Source organism: Raphanus sativus, chromosome 2 (assembly GCF_000801105.2).
Source record: "Raphanus sativus cultivar WK10039 chromosome 2, ASM80110v3, whole genome shotgun sequence".
Classification (NCBI taxonomy): domain Eukaryota; kingdom Viridiplantae; phylum Streptophyta; class Magnoliopsida; order Brassicales; family Brassicaceae; genus Raphanus; species Raphanus sativus.
The window spans coordinates 2,457,192-2,476,058 of record NC_079512.1 but is presented as its reverse complement, the minus strand read 5'-3'; the positions used below and the strand labels follow the sequence as shown (position 1 = coordinate 2,476,058).

Here is an 18,867-nt window from a genome sequence, read left to right as displayed (position 1 = left end):
ATGTTAAAAAAAAAGACAGTAATCTTTACATATTTTTCTTCTGTAGAAACGTTATCTATTTATGGTTATCTTGTCGCCTATGTGGATAGCCTTGCAAAGGAAGCGAGAGTAAGGAATAATAATTATGTAATCACATGGCGAAATGCTTTGTAATAAACCTTCTACTCTGTTTTTCTAAAAAAAATTAATGAAAAAGGGTTGACCAAAAAAACTTTAATTTAGCTTAATAAGAGTATAACTGTCACGAGTTAGTAAACTTAACTGAGGAATGATTTGGCATATTACTGATTGCATGATTAACAACAATAGTGAAATGAAATACTCCAAAAAGACTACAAAGTTTCTAATCAAAAGGTATCACACGGAACAAATTTTTCATGGCAAATCTAAACTCTGATACGTTTGCTCCTATCCAAGTTCTATGGCACAGCAGATCTTGATCCTAAGAAACTTAGCTTTAGCTCTTGGTAGTTTAACAAAACGTGTTGATTCCCGCAACAACATGAACATGGAAAGTTCTTGTAACCACTGCACATAACAAATACATGCTTTGAAACTCATCTTCATCACATTACAACATAGCATAACATCTAAACACCATCCTAAATCATTAGCTTTGTAAACACTACACAAGAGTATATACATGTTTTTGAAACTCAGCTTCATCACAGCACAACACTTCATTTCCAGGTTATTCCTATCAATGGATGTGTTAGTGTACCTTACAGCAATGATTGCTTTCACTTGTACGGAGCAAAAATGATGCTGGAGTTATGACCACCAAACCCAAAAGAATTTGACAAGGCTGCTTTAATGTTCAGTCTCTCCTTCTTAGGACCCACCAGCAATTTTATATCCTGCTCCAAATTTCATTAAATTAGATAGTATTATCAAACTATGATCATCTTAGAATAACAAAAAGCCCAAAAAAATACCAACATACCACTCCGTTCTCTGGATTGTCCAGGTTGATGTTTGGATGAACCCAACCGGTTCTTATTGCCTGTAGAAACCAACAGAAAATTAGCATGAAAAATGTGAAAATTGCCTTGTGGATACATGTCTCTAATATATATTGTGTTACCTGCACGGTTGCTACAGCTTCTACAGCTCCAGCAGCTCCCAGCAAGTGTCCGATCATAGATTTTGTCGAGTTTACCTTTAGCTGCCACAGGAGCAAATAACAAAATCACATACAACTAGCTTGGAGCTTTGTGTATCAACCTCTAGTATACTAAACTTAAGGAGGACTGAAAAAAAGAAGCTACCTCAGGATTTTGACCAAAACAGTGAACAAGAGCTTTGTATTCCTTAAGGTCTCCAGCTGGTGTAGAGGTTGCATGTGCATTTACGTAATTTATCTGTTCCTTGGAAATCCCAGCATGAGCTAACGCTCTCTCAATACATATAACTACACCAGCTCCTGTGGATTTAGGATAATGTTTAGTAGCAATTGATTAGCAAACTAATATGAAACAGGTAAAAATGAAACTACCATCAGGGTGAGGCTCTGTCATGTGGTAGGCATCACATGTGAAACTCCCACCAAGGAACTCTGCGTAGATAGTTGCTCCTCTTTTCTGAGCCAAAATAAATCAAAATACATAAGTTCTCACCACTTAGTTCCATAGCAGAAAATGAAGAAAATCTTGGACATAAGTTTCATTTGTGAGAAACCTTACATACCTTAGCATGCTCAAGTTCTTCCAAAAGCAGAACTCCAGCTCCCTCCCCTATCACGAAACCATCTCGATTCTGTTACGCAAAAAAAATGATAATACACACAGTAAACTTCCACCGTTGGCAATCAGGTTTTCAGCAAATCAATAGAAAGGTATTACAAGATGCAAGCATAAAAATGGAAAAGAAGACAGAAGAGGAACTTGTAGAAAAATTACACTATCCCAAGGACGTGAAGCTTTTGCAGGATCACTATTCCTTTGTGAAAGAGCCCGGCATGCCATGAAACCTGCTAATCCTGCACTGGTACACATACAATAAGATTCATGTATCTTAAAGTTCAAAGAGCAGAGGGAGCACTGTAGTGCAGGAGAGAGAGTTTACACCTATTGGAATAATAGCTGCATCTGAGCCACCACAGAGCATTACATCCTGAAATTATAAGGGGAAAGACAAGACAGTCTAATAAAGTAGAACCAGAAGAAGTCTACCAAACTGATTTTAGGGGATACTTACAGCTTCACCCTTAATAATGTGGTTAGCTGAGTTCAAAATGCAAAAGTTGCTTGTAGCACAAGCACTTGAAATAGAGTAGTTTGGCCCCATCCACCCCTAATTTATGATATTTAAAAAAACGTTAGTGGTGTTCATTCAATATTTTTGTTATGTAACATTCGTAATTAACCAGACCAGATCAATAGCAAGCATAGCAGAACCCATGTTTGTTGTGGCAAGAGGAACACAAAAAGGATTCATCTTCTTGTAAGAGATCTTCAGAGCTTGGATAGCCTCATGAAAGACCTGTGTTCATCCAATGATTAGCAACTGATTCTTTTCAAACACGAGAATCAAGAATGTACGTACCTTCATGCCACCCATTGCAGAGCCAATCAAAACTCCACATCTGGCTTTGTCGAACTCAGCCATGACTTGTTCAGTAACACCACCATCAGCCAAAGCTTTCTTGCCAGCTGTGAGAAGATAGAGCATGAACTTGTCCATCCTCCTAGACAGTTTTGGAGCAACCCATCCTTCAGTGGAAAAAGATTTGATCTCTCCAGCAATTCTCTTGACAAAAGTAAAACAAAGGAAAAGATATTAATGGAGAAAACTCCGCAAGATTTCAAGAAAGCACTGATATGATAATAATAATATTTGTTTATTACCGTAGGAAAGTCGGAACAATCAAAATCATCAATGTGGCTAATACCACTATTGCCTTGTAGCAAATTGTCATAGAAGGTGTTTGGGTCATGACCTAATGACGTTTCAACTCCCATGCCTGTCACCACAACCCGGCGCTTCTCCACAGGAGGTTTCTTGTTACCTGTCTCTTCTTTTTTCATATCCATCGCAACAATAGCCATGGCTCCACCTAAAAAGAACCACACAAAAAAACATTATAAGTTGATGATGGAAGTTGTCCAAAAAAAAAAGTTGATGATGGATTAACTTGATTAGCGACTATCAAGAAACCAAATGTCAATGGCATTATACCACAATTAAGTTACATAATTTATGCTATATAAGTCTCACTGCCATCTGTCCATTTCTCCAAACTCTGTATCTAGAGTCTAACCCTCATCACATCGAATAATAATAATAATAATAATAAATTCCAACTTCACCTCCAAGTTTCATCAACTGGCCAATAACAGAAACTCATAACAACATGGAACTAATATAAGACTTGTGTAATAAGGAAACATAAAAAAAAACATTAAACACAAAAAACAAAGCTTGTCAACTTGCAAACGATACCCATAAATAATTAAAAAATGAAGAAAAACCAAAGATTTGAGATTTTCGTTGAAGAATGTTATACCGGAGCTAGTTGCTCGGTTGAGTCTACTCTGGTTTCGATTCAGAGAAACAGTATTTGATCCGAAGAGAGAAGACAATGCAATGTGATTGTTGTTGTTGTAGTGGTGGCAAGGCCTAAAATCCAAATAGGCGTAACAGGAAGACGCGGCCACCATGGCAAAACTGAAGCGAAAGAGGCCAGAGAGAAGGAGAATTGAAGAAGACGAATACGACAAGAACGTAGAGAAGCGAGAAAAGAGTGAAGAGAGAATCAAGCGGTTTCACGAGAGACGTAAGAGGAATCCATCTTTCATCTCTTTCTCTCTCTCTTTTAGGAGGCGCGCGGAGCGCCTGTATGCGCAAAATCGTGCACATAACCTCATGCTAACGAGAGAGAGAGAGAGAGACATACACACTTGCATATATCAATCGACAGTTCGACACTTGGATCTCAAAAATATCTATGACCATAATAATCCCATTATTCATTTGTTTTTATTCTGAACTTGAAAAATATTTTGTTGAAAGTTGATATAAATTCGCATACTCACGTCACTTATGCTTATTAATACTTCATTTTGTTTTCTAGTAAAATATATAGCAAAAGTCATTTAATTTTCATTTTTTCTAGTAAAATATATAGCAAAAAGTCATTTAATTTTAAGTAGTCAAAACTTTGTGAAAGAGCCCGGCATGCCATGAAACCTGCCAACCCTGCACTGCCAAACCTGCCAAATCTTCTGTGTTTTTTTTTTAAATTGGTAGATTTAAAATACTAAAATAAAATAAATTGGCCAATTCTAAATCGTAATAAGATTTTTTTTTACACAAACTAAGATGAAAACAAAAATAAAAACCTTTCTTTTTATGTTTATAACGCTATTGTCGATGGAGAAGCTCACAAGGAAGAAGATAACGATTGCTTAAGCTCTTCCATCGGCCCGTTACAGCTTTAACTGGGCATGATAATATGATACAAGCAAATGTATAGTGCCTCTGTCCCTGTGGGCGGTGGGCCTGTCCGCCCGCATGTTTTTACAACCTGCAACCACTACCTATGGTACAGCTTATTTTTTTTTTTTTTTTTTTTTTTGAAAAAGGGCTTCTATGGTGCAGCTTATTACACGATTGATTGCAAATTTGCAACAACTAATCGTAAATCGTCGTTTCATATCGCTGAAAATTTTAGCGATTTATCAGGAAAAACAAACAGGACTTGTGTAAATGTATCTTGTTGGTTGATATACATGTTCAACTCTTTTTGAGAGCACTTTGTACAAAAGCCATCAACAACAATAGTACTTATTTTCTGGCTAAACCCAATCATGTGTTGAGAGATGGCTGATGATTCATCTGATGACACGCTCAAAATAAAAAATAAGGACTTCTATGTTGTGCCTAAACATCATTCAAGGTGCCGTACAGCATCAATCTCCGGAGTCCACTTGTTTCCGGTCAATAAGAACACCATTGTCCCAAGTTTCAGAGTATCTGAGGGAAAAATAAGAGGCATCAATAATTGCTCTTTTATCTGATTTTAATAGAAGAGTTTGTAAGGGTCACTGACCTTGTTCCATCAACATCTACACAGAGGAACTCTCCGTGTCGCCATCCATCTTTGAAATGTCCAAAGAATATCTCACCGGTCACTTTTGTAGAAATAAAACCACCCCTGCAAGGAAAGAACCAAACATGTTTTACATGGCACTAGCTTCAAAAGGTCTTAGGGACTTGGTGATACTAAGCAAGTTTGTATCAATAAGCTAATCCAAATACAGAAGACCAAAGATTATATAGTTACCCTTCCGTGTATTAAATCTTCTCTCCATGTGCCTTGAAACACGTCTCCATTCTTTTGAAGTAGAATGTTCCAAGACCAGATATTTTACCGTTGTGCCACACTCCATCATATATGCTTCCATCTCCAAGTACCAAACGACCCTGTGATAGGACACTTTGTGATCAATTAAGAAGCAAGTCTCAAGCATAAGATAAGGATCCATCCATACATGAATAAAGCCAACAAGACGGTTTACCTTTCCTTCAGGAAGCCTTCCTTGGCATCTTCCCTTGAACAGTCCTCTGTATTGCATCTCTAGAATACGATTCCATCTTTTTGATGAATCTCTTTCAGCTTCCTAAGCGAAGAAGAAATAGAATCCATACTCCAGTTAGCAATTGGCTCCCTCTGGATAGCAACATAATCAACAAAAAGAACAATGTTCCATTCACTTTAAAAACAGTCAGCACAGTTTCGGCATCCTATTCATAACAAGCAACGAGGCATCTTGACTAATAACACATAGCAGCAAGGAAAAGTTGTCTTTAGATTTCTGTTGAGTTCCAGCTAAACACTCCACCTTAGGATTAAAAAAAAAGGGTTGTAACGAGGACTTTAGACTCCAGATCAGGCTCATGAACAGAAGATACTATGATATCTCCAGAGTACTACTCCCTTGCTTGAGGAAAAGTACGGATAATTGTTTTCACGATCCTTCCTCTGAAGAGCTACAGAGGTAGGCCACAATGCATATAATAGCTTCAACCTGGTCAGAAGTATGGACCTTCCTGATGATAGAGTCTCTGCTTCAAGACTAAACCTCCTCTGTAAAGGAGACAACTTTGCAGTTTAAAGTTTGAAAAGCTGCAACGCGCCTCACGAGCGGTGCGTTTCAATCGCTCTGTAGCACGAACGGAGACGACGCTAAATGGAATGCTAAAAGCAGGGAGAAGGCAGGAAGCTCTTCATACATCGTCATTGATCTTAAGCTAGTTGTTAGATTCGGGTTAATTATGGGATTCCAACTTAAAACCAATTGGCGATTAGTGGATTGGCCCTAACCCTTTATATAGTAGTAGAATAATTCTTATATTTCCGATGTGGGATGTTTCTCATCAATACCCTCCCTCACGCTCAGACATCTAGGTCTGAAGCGTGGACAATTGTGGGAATAACATCCACAGAGGGTCCAACACCGGTGTAGTAGTAGTTGTAGTAAATTAGGTCAGAGGATCTTATTGCTCTGATACCATGTTAGATTCGGGTTAATTATGGGCTTCCAACTTAAAACCAATTGGCAATTAGTGGATTGGCCCTAACCCTTTATATAATAGTAGAATAATTCTTATATTTCCGATGTGGGATGTTTCTCATCAATACCCTCCCTCACGCTTAGACATCTAGGTCTGAAGCGTGGACAATTGTGGGAATAACATCCACAGAGGGCCCAACACCGGTGTAGTAGTAGTTGTAGTAAATTAGGTCAAAGGATCTTGTCGCTCTGATACCATGTTAGATTCGAGTTAATTATGGGCTTCCAACTTAAAACCAATTGGCGATTAGTGGATTGGCCCTAACCCTTTATATAGTAGTAGAATAATTCTTATATTTCCGATGTGGGATGTTTCTCATCAATACCAGATTAGTGGATTGGCCCTAACCCTTTATATAGTAGTAGAATAATTCTTATATTTCCGATGTGGGATGTTTCTCATCAATACCCTCCCTCACGCTCAGACATCTAGGTCTGAAGCGTGGACAATTGTGGGAATAACATCCACAGAGGGTCCAACACCGGTGTAGTAGTAGTTGTAGTAAATTAGGTCAGAGGATCTTATTGCTCTGATACCATGTTAGATTCGGGTTAATTATGGGCTTCCAACTTAAAACCAATTGGCAATTAGTGGATTGGCCCTAACCCTTTATATAATAGTAGAATAATTCTTATATTTCCGATGTGGGATGTTTCTCATCAATACCCTCCCTCACGCTCAGACATCTAGGTCTGAAGCGTGGACAATTGTGGGAATAACATCCACAGAGGGCCCAACACCGGTGTAGTAGTAGTTGTAGTAAATTAGGTCAAAGGATCTTGTCGCTCTGATACCATGTTAGATTCGGGTTAATTATGGGCTTCCAACTTAAAACCAATTGGCAATTAGTGGATTGGCCCTAACCCTTTATATAATAGTAGAATAATTCTTATATTTCCGATGTGGGATGTTTCTCATCAATACTAGTTCACATAGATTCAGAAGAAGAAGGAGAAGAACGGAGACAGTGAATTGGAAAAATAATCAGGCGGGACAATGAAATTGGTTAATTGTGATTCTGAATAAGCTCTCATATTTTATTACTTTTTAGGTTATAGCCCAATATTATGTTTTATTTTGCATATGTACCCCTAGTGTAAGTTGACGAATCAAGGGAGGGAATATTACCTTCCCGATCAATCACGTCCTCGTATTTTGGTCTACTTTCATCTTTTTAATATAGTTCACTTTCGGTCAATGATATCTTTCTAAATCTAATATTTTCTGAAGATTTGTTATTATCCATTAAAAATAAGAAGTATCTTTTGTCTAATAGTTTAACGAGTCAAATATATTTAGGAGAAGAAAAATGTTTAACGTTCTTTAATCAACCACTAGAGAGATTAGAGAGAAGACAATTATGTTTTATCTTCATCAGCATGTTCAAGCAAAGCAACCTGTTAATTTGCATCTAGTAAGATGAAAATAATAGAGCATGTGGGTCTCCAAATAAAATACAAAAGAAATTTAGATCTAAAACTTTTCAGATCCAGCTTTAAAAGAAACAACCAGCGTGTTAATTTACCTTAAATGAATTAAATGAAGAAAAAGTGTGATTTCTTTTCTTTTTGGTACAACTAAAATATTAAGTGAGGAAATTGTTTATTTATTTTATTTTTATTAAAGAGGTTGCTTCACGTTTGAGTTTCGTTACAAAGTGTAACAAACAAGGCCAGGAGAATATTATCGGGTGGTCGTCGCATAAGTGTCAGCTTTGGAGGATTTGTCTTCGCGGCGGCCCTTTAGACCTTGTCGTATACAATACGGCCAATAAGATTGGTTTATTTACGGTACACCCTACCGTCTCTGATCGGATCTCCAATCAGATTTGGATCCTTCTATGAAACTTCTTGGCTTTTGAGATTCACATTCCTCTGTTCCATTATTATAACGTTTTATCCTCTCTTCTCTTCCTTCCTTTCGGCCTCCTCACCAACTTGCCTTCTCTCTAACTTCTTCAGGTACTCTTATTCTCTTCGTTGTGGTTTTGTTATTGCTTTGTCGTCCAGACAAGTGTGTGTGTCTCTTCTTGTTCTGTCTCTGTGGTGTCTTCTTATGTCACGTGGGATCTGAATTTTCATTGGTTTTTGCGGTTTTGAAAAGTCTTTCCCAATTTGGGAATGTCTTTTTTGTGTCTTGTGTTTGGAATAGTGATTGTTAATACTCAATTTTTGATTCAATTCTACTCAGCTTTTTGGCAATTAGATTCTAAAATACTCAGTTTTTGATTCAATTTTTGTTAATACTCATTATTCTCTGGGTTTTGTAATTGTAACTATTGAGAAATTCCGTGAATTAAAATAAACACCAAAAAGAAAAAAAAAGCAATAAGAACTAAAGAGAAAAAGCTATTGAAACAAATATCTGTTTTAGAATTTAGAATAATTTTACCTTTTTACCGTAGTAAGTTTTTTTTTACCGTAATAACATTCTGTTGGCTCTTGCATTGGTTTGCTAGTCTCTTGTCTGAACTTTATGTTGGCATTGAGTAATGTTTTGTCGTTTGACTCTTTTGGTTTTATAACTGGACAAAGATGGAAGTTAGCGGGGACTCTGATAACTTAAAGAACCGTCCCTTGACTCCACTTAGGATCCTGAGGGGTCTCATCATCTTACTCATCTTCCTCTCCACCGCCTTCACGTTCCTCATCTACTTCGCACCACCTTTCGCTCTAGCGCTACGCCTCCTCAGCGTCCACCAATCCAGAAAATCCATATCCTTCATCTTCGGTTACTGGCTAGCTCTCTGGCCTTACCTCTTCGAAACGATCAACAGAACCACCGTGGTCTTCTCCGGAGACACCCTCCCCGTCGTGGAGAAACGCGTCCTGCTGATCGCTAACCACAGGACGGAGGTTGACTGGATGTACCTGTGGAACATCGCGTTGAGGAAAGGCTGTCTCGGCTACATCAAGTACGTGCTCAAGAGCAGCTTGATGAGGCTGCCTATCTTCGGATGGGGGTTTCACGTTCTCGAGTTTATCCCTGTTGAGAGGAAGCGCGAGGTCGACGAGCCTGTGATGCTTCAAATGCTTTCGACGTTTAAAGACCCTCGTGAGCCCTTGTGGCTAGCTCTCTTCCCAGAAGGAACCGACTTCACGTATGTTTAATCCTTTAACTTTTACATATGTGACGTGTGTTTAATCCTTTGTTGTGGATATATGCAGTGAAGAGAAGTGCAAGAGAAGCCAAAAGTTTGCAGCTGAAGCTGGTCTTCCGACACTATCAAACGTGCTTCTACCAAAGACGAGAGGTTTCACCGTTTGCTTAGAAGCTCTGCACAACTCTTTGGACGCGGTTTATGATCTGACTATAGCGTACAAGCCACGCTGCCCATCTTTTATGGACAATGTCTTCGGTACCGATCCTTCGGAAGTTCACATCCACGTTAAGCGAGTTCTAGCAAAGGAGATTCCGGCAAGCGAGGCAGAGTCTTCTGCTTGGTTAATGGATTCGTTTGAGTCCAAGGACAAACTGTTATCTGATTTCAATGCTCAGGGTCAGTTCCCAAACCCAAGACCAGAAGAGGAACTATCTATTCTCAAGTGCATTGCAACTTTTGCTGTGATAGTATCTTTGACGGTACTGTTTCTTTATCTGACCTTGTATTCACATAGCTTTTTGAAAGTATATGTTGGTCTAAGCTTCACATATTTGTCTTTTGCTACTTACTACAAGTTCAGACCTTCACCATCTGTTGGTTCTTGTAAAGAATCAAAAAGCCACTAACTCTGTTGTACATACATTTTTTTCTCAGACAAGAATTTACAGGGAAGTAAAGATTTATTGGATACCATTCATTGTTGTTTATATTGATTTACCGATTTAATTGTATTCTCTTGAAATTCATTTTGACTTGTATATTTATTTGCATTATGGTTGTGTCAAGCTGTTTAGTCTTGCAGTAGCCACCGTGGGTAACTGTGAAACAACAATAGGTCATCAACTCTTATTGTTGTCAAAAGGTGTTCTATATAGCTTCCAACTCTGTCAGACTTTGTCAGTAATGGCAGAAGCAAAGAACCCACTTAGTTTTGTGCCAAAAGGATGTTGTTACCTTCTTTCTGAAGGTGATGCAAGAGAGAAGACCGGTGCTTGTGCTCTTTAACTGCTCCATTAGATCATCTTTTCAGGAAGAGCATGTATAGCATCCCCTGTTTTTTGTTTACATGCCTTTGTTTGGTCACATGTCATCTGAATTATCCAAGTAGGTGAAAGTGAGATTAGGTTAGTTTTGATAAAACCAACTACAAAACCTTCTTTACCTTTTTGGCTGGGAAAAGTTGAGAAACTTGTTTCTTGCAAGGTAGATTAGACAAGAAACATGTATAAATGTGTGCAAGTTAAAAGATTCAAGACATACAAATACAACCTCATATCTTTGAATGAGAAAAAGAAAATGTAGCACAAATGAATAAACGTAAATGATACCTTGTCACTAAGTTTTTTAAAAGCTCATAATATATAGTTTTTTTTTTTTGAAACTAAAACAAAGAAACAAATTTCAGCCTTATCTAGTGACGTGATAGTTAAAACTTAAAACTTAAAACAAAAACAGAATTAATTACAAAAACAATTTTCCGCTGCCGGGCTTCGAACCCGGAATATTCACCTCATGTACGAGAAGACTTAGCCAGTGCGCTACAGCGGATCTTGTAAGATGTTAGTGTTTATATTATTATAAACGTTTATATTAAAATAAAATTCATAGTCCCAAAGAATATGGGCTAACCATTGTACCAAGAAGAGTAATACTATTTTCTAATGACCACCACTTATATAAATAGATGATCATGATCCACATCACATGATAAAACACACACAAAACTAAACCCTAATAAAAAAGATGGCGAAAGTCTCCAGTATTCACATTCTCTTCCTTGCGTTCATCACAAGTAACAAAAACAACAACACTCTGTTTTTCTCTCGTTTCTTGCGTTTCACTTCACTTATGTCTTTATAAGAGTTGTTTTGTGTAATGACATTGCAGGCGGCGTTGCTGTTTCCGCCACCGTCTTCACTTTGGAAAACAGCTGCCCTTACACCGTGTGGCCGGTAATCCTCTCCGGTAACAGCAACACCCTCGGCGACGGCGGCTTCCCCTTGACTCCAGGCGCTTCCCTCCACCTCAACGCTCCTCCGGGATGGTCCGGACGCTTCTGGGCTCGCACCGGCTGCACCTTCGACGCCTCGGGCCACGGCACCTGCGTCACCGGAGACTGCGGAGGCGCTTTGAAATGCACCGGCAACGGACTTCCTCCGGCCACTCTCGCCGAGTTCACCGTCGGATCGAGCAACTCCGGGATGGACTTCTACGACGTGAGCCTCGTCGACGGCTACAACGTCAAGATGGGGATAAGGCCGCAGGGAGGAACAGGGGACTGCCGCTACGCGGGCTGCGTCTCCGACATCAACGAGATCTGTCCTAGCGAGCTTCGGATCATGGATCCGCGGAACGGCGGAAACGTTGCCGCGTGTAAGAGCGCGTGCGCGGCGTTTAACTCGCCGGAGTTTTGTTGTACCGGAGCTCACGCGACGCCGCAGACTTGTTCTCCGACGCAGTACTCGACGATGTTCAAGAACGCTTGTCCTAGCGCTTATAGTTATGCCTATGACGACGCCACGAGTACATTCACTTGTAATGGAGCTAACTATGTGATCACTTTCTGCCCGGCCCGTTCTTAGAGTCGGGTCGGGTTTCTTTTAATTGTTACGCACGGAAAGATAATTATCTTCTATCCCTTTTAAGTATTCACTTCTTACACTAATCACATTTGCATTTGTTCCATACAATGAAATAATATAATTGGAACTTACAGAAATAAAAGATTTTATGTGCTGAGTTTTTTCGTTGTTAGTTAGCCCTTTAAACTATATAATTAACTAGTAATTGTGTTCACTGAGTTAGAAACAACAGGATGTCATTTACTATTGTTGTTGTCAAGAGGGTGTTCTAACTTGTTGAGAAAATTTATATCTGAACAAAAACTTTGTCGGTGATGGAAGAAGCATAGAAAGCCATTATCTTTAAGAAAAAGATAGGAAAAAGAAACTTATAAATCAGATTCTTTGCATGAAGTATTTAAAGATGGATGGATTAATAAAGATATCCAAATATTAGATAAATAAAGAAGAGTGCTTAATTAGAGATTAGAAGGTTTCTTTGTTTTTAGGTCATTGCTTCTTGATTGTACTTACATGAGTGAGCAATAACAACATCTACTGTTAACCCAAAAGAGACAGAGGCTTAACTACTAATCAACCTTTTTTAAGCCACGGTTTTAAAAATATGTGACCGTCTGTTAGTCCATTTAAGAGCTTTAGCTGTTGCAGTTAAGAACTTAAGATCAGTGCTCTCTTGATTTCCACCTGCAAGCTTTCTTCATTCCTTTGGCCGCTTGAACGAAACCCATAATAACCTGAAGCTCATCCATCTCCTATAAACCAGACAGAGAAGATGCATTAGCTTCTTGGCCCTTTTGATTTCTAACTGTTCAAGAATAGGAATGTTAATTACCTGAGACATGAAGTGTCTCTGAACAATCTCAAGTAGCTGCTCCTTTGATGGGTTAGGAAGTACATCAACCTTCCAAAAAACAGACCACAAATCTTGTCAGAAACAGAAACTAAGACGGTTAAAAAAAAGAGATTGTTCCTCTTTGACTCACGAGGTTAAAATGCCGTATGTATCTCTGTAACGCAGGCGTATCCAATTTGCTAAGATCAACCTTCTGCAATAAAACCATATATTGTAACACCAAAAACTTTGAAAATGCATATCCAAAGGAATTATTATTACCATGTTCCCACGAGGAGTAACGCTCGAGCTTTTTGAGTGTGAGTCACAAGACAAGGCCCTGCACATTGCCTTGTGTGACAACCGCGCGGATCTGTATCCTCTTTGCTTCGACTTGTGAGGCTTCAAAGTGTCTTCACATGCTGCAAAAGACAATCAAAGAATATTCAACATGGGAGAGTTAGTGAGAGATATCTTAAAAGATTTTTCAGACAAAGGAACCAAAGCTTACTCATATCAGAGGGATTCCATTGCGTATGCTCAACTTCAACATCATCATCATCTTCTTCATTCCCAGTAGGAGCTTCAATGACACTAAGCGCATTCCTCTGCAACTTCACTTCGATTCCATTCGTCAAAACCTGATAAATTCAAACCATTGAGGATTGGAATAAAGAAGTTTGATATCAGCAAAAGTTTGAGATTTTCTTGAGAAATGTGAATGCTAGGAGACAAGAAAATTAATTTTTTTTTTTTTTGCAACTCAAGAAAATTGATACTTGTATAATAAATATGCACTGAGTCATGAAGAAATCATATTAGGATGGATATATATATATATACATAACTCAACAAATTATAAAAATCTGCAAAATTGGTTACACAATAAGATTCAAATAAACTGCATAAAATGTGAAAAAATTATATTTTGAGAAAAAAATCCTAAAACAATTTGTATTATGAAAATGAGTACTAATCAAACAGTAACGCAAGGGAATGGTGGAGTGCAGTGAGCAATGAACAAATAAAGTAATAATTAAAAACTAATTAAGCAGCCTAATGAAATCAGGTAGTGAGTGAAAATGACACATCTGAAAAAAGTAGGAAGAACAAAACCTAATTATTAATATTAAAATTAGTGACAAAGTAAAAGCCAGCTTGAACCCACAAAAGATTGAAAAAAAACGGGATAAGGATTCACAAGAAACTCGAGAAGAAAAAAAAAAGAGAGTTCAAATAAATACAAAAAGTGAAAGATCGTAATGATTCAATTTAGAATAAAGTTAGAATTTTTATGGACAGTCAGTCCTATCTGTATATGATCTTTTGCTCTTTTTTTTTTTGTGTTGATCCATTTAATTTCAGCTTGCATTATTACTGAGCTTAAACTTGTAATAATTTCAGACAAGACAAGAAAACCCCAGTTAAAAAAGGAAGAAGCTTGGATTGATTTATTGATCTCACCAGCCAATGCCAACCACCGAGTCCGACAGCTTTCTGAACGACGCCTTGAAGACCGACGAGGACAGATTTGGTACGGTTGTTTCCGGTGACGACCACTTTGGTATGACGTGGCAGCACCGTTAACTCTTCTTCGCTGCTGCAATCTCCGAAGCAATTCTGAAGCTGATGAGAGTATCCTCTGCCGAGGACATTCGAGTTATCAGCAGCTTCCAGCATTTGTTTTTTTTAACGATCAGAGAGAAATCGAGCAGAGAAATTTTGTTTTTTTTTAATTGGTGTCTGAGGAAGAAAGACAGAGTAATGAGTGAGGGCCAAAACAGAGCATAGTAAGAGAGAGAGAGAGAGAGACGATAGCGACTGCCTTCCTAGCACGATTACCAATGATATATCGACACGTGGGTGCTGTACTACTGCAACCTATTTGCACAATGGAAACTGAGCGGTTTTCTTTTCTTTTTTTTGTCTTTAATGGTTATTACACCTAAGGACTGTTTAATCCAGTTTAAATGAATTTTTGTTTTGCTTATATTGTAAGTGAATGGTATGTTTACTGAAAACATCACTTAAATTGAACAAACTAAGTAGCTAACTAGCTAAGCGTAGTATTTAATTTTGTAGGTATTTTATTTGTTAAGAACATGCTTATGTTTTGTTGATTCAAGATTTAGTTTTTTTTAAAGGTGGATTGAATGCTTTTGGTTAAATGCTTATGAACATTTAAGGTAATAGTTTGTATTGGAATCCGAATTTTATGCTTCTGCGAAGGGTTTAAATAGTTTAAAAGAGGAAGGAAACGAGGGCCACACTACGTAACTTTTGTGCAATGTATACACGCCATCGACGTGAATCTGAATGGTAGACTGATATATATTTGTGTAAAAGGACAGCTTCATGGGCCCATGCATTCGTACAATTACGAGAATACCCCTTTATTTGTTTGTTTATTTCTCCTTGGTCTCTCCATGATTTTGAATTTTTGAATCACCCTCGGAGTGTTTTAAATACGTCGGATAATGAATGTCAATTAACACAATTAACTAGAACCAAGTTCTATGGAGTGATTCTTAAGTCATAAAAGTCATAACACTTCCGTAAGTTTTAGGGTAAAACTGAAAGCATTTTTTTGTGAGTTAATAGTGTGGTAATTTTTTTTAAAAAAAAATCAGAAGTTGGCAAGTAACATGGAAATAATCAGAAAAGCAAAACATATTTTTGAAATAAGTCAATACTTTGGCCTAAAGGCCAAAAATGCTATAATCAGCAAAGCAATTGGTGTTCAATACACTAAGAGCATCTCCAACTCATTGCTATTTTCACCTCTATAATATCATTTAGAGGTGAAATTGTTCCAACCCACCTCTATTTCTTCCTCTATAATAGAGATCTCTAGTTTTTCCTCTATTTATAGAGAAAGAAATAGCATTCCTCTATTTTTTATTCTATAAAATAGAGATTGCTATTATAGAGAAATACACTGGAGCATATCTCACCTCTATTATAGAGTTCCTCTATTTTATAGGTGAAAATAGCAAAATACATTGAAGATGGTCTTAATAGGATATAATATTTACTGGGGGAGTAAAAAAATAGGAAATAATATAAAACTGATATAATCTAAACGTAAGCAGAAATATTATGTAACTGCTACATTTTTGATATCTATAATACTGTATCTTTCTCCAATTTAATTAAATGGAACAAATTTAAAACACCCTGAATCTCCAAACTCAACAAAAGAAAGCTGGTTTTGGTCGTTAAGATGAAGGTGAACTTGATGTTAGATAAATTATTTATGAATCTGTTCAACAAAGTCGTTGTAGTATAGTGGTAAGTATTCCCGCCTGTCACGCGGGTGACCCGGGTTCGATCCCCGGCAACGGCGCTTTATTTTTTTGCCTAATCTACCTGAACTCGGATCCAGCTGCAGGTAACGTGCTCGCTTATTGAACCCTCTGATCCAGTGAAGTTATCTGCTGGCCAGAGTTTTTAATACTTTTAAGGCATGTCACACGCAAAGCTCCACCTTTTTATACAAAAAGATAGCGTCGTAGTATTCTTTCTTTTTTTCGTGGCATTCTTATAAATTACAAAGAAATGAATTCTGACGTCTATCATGTCTCAGAAGTCAGAGCTGCACATTCTATAACGAGGGAAAAATAGACGTCCACCTTCATTCGGCATACAATTATATTTGGAAAGTAACTGTCCACCATACAAAAGTAAATATACGTACTAAGATTACAGCCACACATTCTAACTCTTGTTATAAAGGTCAAAAGCAATGGAATAATTTACAATACAAACCAAACAGGACAAGTGACCAATTTTGTTGTTTATTCTGAGAGTGAGATTCCATGCCAGAAAACATTAGACTGGTTTAAATATCATTAACGAATGTTAAAACACAGCTTTAATCATTTGATGGTCTTCATAACAAACTTATTATCTCATTGGTCCGGATGGAAAAGAACCAATCAAATTTTGGACACACGAGAAGGGACCCACAAAGAGAAGTTGGACCCACTCTGTTGACTAATATGCAACACGCTCTCATCTTCAACTTCCAAGAACCCTCTAAACCGTTGCCTAACTGGGAATCTATTGCTAAGCAGTCGATGGCCAACGCTAAACAATCAATGACGTCTTTTAACTATCCTTTCTATGCGGTTTCTGCACTTGCTAGTCCCACACATCGCCAGTTTCATACCCCGGCTACTATACCTGAGTGTGATAAGTCTGACTCTTCCACTGTTGACTCTTGTCATTTGATAAGTTTTCACAAGTTTGCACAACAACAGCAGCCATTCTCTGGGTCTATGTGAGATAAGCTATTCTTCTTCCGGGTATCTAGAACTTTATGCATTCTTATATGTTCTTCACTTACTAGCCAAATATGCGCCACAAAGTCTTCTCCATGGAAGCATTAAAGAAATGTGTAAGATATATGATTATTCTGTGCCCTTACAAATGTTTTCAATTAACTAGTGACATGAAGCCGTTTTGTGTCTTGCCTTGTCAAATTGATTGGTAATGTATCATGTCTAAAATTTGTAGAACATATTTTTTTTTTTTCTAACAGAATGTTAGATTCGTTATTATTTCCTTGCAATCCGATATATCTTGTACTCAAAAAACTAACTCGTATTATTTCCTTGCAATCCGATATATCTTGTACTAAAAAAACTAACTCGTATCATCAAATATATAGTTAGAAGAAAGGACAACCAATGAACACAACTAGCTACAAATGCAACCACTACAAGAAAACATCGGTATTCTGAAGGAAATACCGAGGGAAAATGAGTTCCTCGGAAATTTCTGACCAAAAATCGAGGAAATACCGAGGAAACCAAGAAATGTGGTTTCCTCGAAATTTCCTCAAAAACTCGAAATGTTTTATTTTGATTTGTATGACTTTGAAATTTAGATAATATGTTTTTAATTTAAATTTTAATTTTATATTTTTGAATTTAAATTTTAAAAATATATTTTTTTAAAAAAATATATTTTAAAAAAAAAAAATATAATTTTCAATATATTCCGAGGAACAGCTGTCCCTCGGAATATTCCGAGGAACTGAGTTCCTCGAAAATTTTCGGAGGGCTATTCCTTCGGTATAATCCTCGGTATATACCGAGGGAATGGTTCCTCAATATATATCGAGGACCTCTTCGACGAACGCCTGTCCTCTAAATCTCCTCAGAATTGTTATTCCTCGAAATTCCGTCACAAAATTTCGAGGAAATTTCGAGGAAAAATAAAATTTCGAAGAGAATTTTTCGAAGAACTTTTTCCTCGGTATGTCGTCGGAATACGGTTATTCCGACGACATACCGAAGAAAAAATCCCTCAGTATCAGCGTATTTTCTTGTAGTGTACATATATCATAATGGGATACAAAAGTAGCTTATCCATACTTTTTTATCATTCACACGGATTTAAAGAATGATTAAAGTTCATTTAGTTTCTAATTTTGTAATTTGGACAATACTACTTAAAGGTAATATTAGGAGCGGTCATAAGCATAGCAAAGTGAAATTTTGGTATAAAATCCCCAAATATTTTTAAAATATTTACATGGAAAAAATCTCAAATTTGTAAAAAGAAGTAATGTATTATACTTTTACTGAATTGCTTATAGCTTTTACTGGATAGCAAGTTCTTTGGAGTCATATCTCTGTTTTTTTTCTAGAATAGTCTCCCTCCCTTAGATGAATAAATGAATAATAGAACCAAAAAAAGTAATAATGTAGAATACTAAATTAATAACTATATTTAATTGTGTAAAAAAGAAAGAGATTCGATAAACA

At 37.3% G+C, this 18,867-nt stretch overlaps 4 protein-coding genes, 1 long non-coding RNA gene and 1 other non-coding gene across 8 annotated transcripts; 3 read left to right on the top strand and 3 right to left on the bottom strand.

Annotated features, from left to right (window-relative positions):
• Window positions 1-252: 252 nt before the first annotated feature.
• On the bottom strand, window positions 253-3,870 carry LOC108840748 (3-oxoacyl-[acyl-carrier-protein] synthase II, chloroplastic-like). Its single transcript, XM_056992404.1, has 14 exons — window positions 3,506-3,870; window positions 2,847-3,055; window positions 2,545-2,748; window positions 2,371-2,481; window positions 2,197-2,292; window positions 2,067-2,112; window positions 1,899-1,978; window positions 1,687-1,755; window positions 1,496-1,580; window positions 1,269-1,423; window positions 1,085-1,165; window positions 944-1,003; window positions 722-857; window positions 253-528 (listed from the first exon to the last, which is right to left on the bottom strand). The coding sequence occupies exons 1-13, from the start codon at window positions 3,657-3,659 to the stop codon at window positions 741-743; spliced, it is 1,467 nt and encodes a 488-aa protein (XP_056848384.1). The 5' UTR covers window positions 3,660-3,870; the 3' UTR covers window positions 253-528; window positions 722-740.
• A 745-nt stretch (window positions 3,871-4,615) lies between these two features.
• On the bottom strand, window positions 4,616-6,649 carry LOC130499197 (uncharacterized). Of its 2 annotated transcripts, XR_008938070.1 has the most exons (5): window positions 5,844-6,649; window positions 5,520-5,621; window positions 5,285-5,424; window positions 5,051-5,155; window positions 4,616-4,974 (listed from the first exon to the last, which is right to left on the bottom strand). It is a non-coding gene; the product is annotated as an uncharacterized LOC130499197 (long non-coding RNA). The 2 variants fall into 2 exon arrangements; XR_008938069.1 differs by having other exon boundaries at window positions 5,520-6,649.
• A 1,592-nt stretch (window positions 6,650-8,241) lies between these two features.
• Window positions 8,242-10,372, top strand: LOC108818006 (probable 1-acyl-sn-glycerol-3-phosphate acyltransferase 4). Its single transcript, XM_018590854.2, has 3 exons — window positions 8,242-8,537; window positions 9,111-9,676; window positions 9,744-10,372. Exons 2-3 carry the CDS (start codon window positions 9,111-9,113, stop codon window positions 10,303-10,305), a joined length of 1,128 nt encoding a protein of 375 aa, XP_018446356.2. The 5' UTR covers window positions 8,242-8,537; the 3' UTR covers window positions 10,306-10,372.
• A 964-nt stretch (window positions 10,373-11,336) lies between these two features.
• Window positions 11,337-12,429, top strand: LOC108840409 (pathogenesis-related protein 5-like). The gene is made up of 2 exons (XM_018613240.2): window positions 11,337-11,471; window positions 11,567-12,429. The coding sequence occupies exons 1-2, from the start codon at window positions 11,423-11,425 to the stop codon at window positions 12,259-12,261; spliced, it is 744 nt and encodes a 247-aa protein (XP_018468742.1). The 5' UTR covers window positions 11,337-11,422; the 3' UTR covers window positions 12,262-12,429.
• A 290-nt stretch (window positions 12,430-12,719) lies between these two features.
• On the bottom strand, window positions 12,720-14,836 carry LOC108840393 (uncharacterized). Of its 2 annotated transcripts, none has more exons than XM_018613223.2 (6): window positions 14,558-14,836; window positions 13,605-13,734; window positions 13,376-13,515; window positions 13,245-13,307; window positions 13,094-13,162; window positions 12,720-13,013 (listed from the first exon to the last, which is right to left on the bottom strand). In XM_018613223.2, the coding sequence occupies exons 1-6, from the start codon at window positions 14,771-14,773 to the stop codon at window positions 12,924-12,926; spliced, it is 708 nt and encodes a 235-aa protein (XP_018468725.2). In that variant the 5' UTR covers window positions 14,774-14,836; the 3' UTR covers window positions 12,720-12,923. The 2 variants fall into 2 exon arrangements, with proteins under 2 accessions (XP_018468725.2, XP_056850597.1); XM_056994617.1 differs by having other exon boundaries at window positions 13,245-13,304.
• A 1,531-nt stretch (window positions 14,837-16,367) lies between these two features.
• Window positions 16,368-16,439, top strand: TRNAD-GUC (transfer RNA aspartic acid (anticodon GUC)). Its single transcript has one exon. It is a non-coding gene; the product is annotated as a tRNA-Asp (tRNA).
• The last annotated feature ends 2,428 nt before the right edge of the window (window positions 16,440-18,867 follow it).

What these genes read in the sequence shown, in the direction of transcription:
- LOC108840409 (XM_018613240.2), top strand. Translation starts at nt 11,423, where the DNA reads ATGGCGAAAGTCTCCAGTATTCACATTCTCTTCCTTGCGTTCATCACA. An exon ending in CTTCCTTGCGTTCATCACAA is followed by an intron (nt 11,472 to 11,566) that starts GTAACAAAAACA and finishes ATGACATTGCAG; the next exon opens with GCGGCGTTGCTGTTTCCGCC.
- LOC108818006 (XM_018590854.2), top strand. Translation starts at nt 9,111, where the DNA reads ATGGAAGTTAGCGGGGACTCTGATAACTTAAAGAACCGTCCCTTGACT. An exon ending in CCAGAAGGAACCGACTTCAC is followed by an intron (nt 9,677 to 9,743) that starts GTATGTTTAATC and finishes GGATATATGCAG; the next exon opens with TGAAGAGAAGTGCAAGAGAA.
- LOC108840748 (XM_056992404.1), bottom strand. Translation starts at nt 3,659, where the DNA reads ATGGTGGCCGCGTCTTCCTGTTACGCCTATTTGGATTTTAGGCCTTGC. An exon ending in ACATTATTAAGGGTGAAGCT is followed by an intron (nt 2,113 to 2,196) that starts GTAAGTATCCCC and finishes TTATAATTTCAG; the next exon opens with GATGTAATGCTCTGTGGTGG. An exon ending in CTTCACGTCCTTGGGATAGT is followed by an intron (nt 1,756 to 1,898) that starts GTAATTTTTCTA and finishes TTTGCGTAACAG; the next exon opens with AATCGAGATGGTTTCGTGAT.
- LOC108840393 (XM_018613223.2), bottom strand. Translation starts at nt 14,773, where the DNA reads ATGCTGGAAGCTGCTGATAACTCGAATGTCCTCGGCAGAGGATACTCT. An exon ending in TCGGTGGTTGGCATTGGCTG is followed by an intron (nt 13,735 to 14,557) that starts GTGAGATCAATA and finishes TGAATTTATCAG; the next exon opens with GTTTTGACGAATGGAATCGA. An exon ending in AGAGACACTTCATGTCTCAG is followed by an intron (nt 13,014 to 13,093) that starts GTAATTAACATT and finishes TCTGGTTTATAG; the next exon opens with GAGATGGATGAGCTTCAGGT.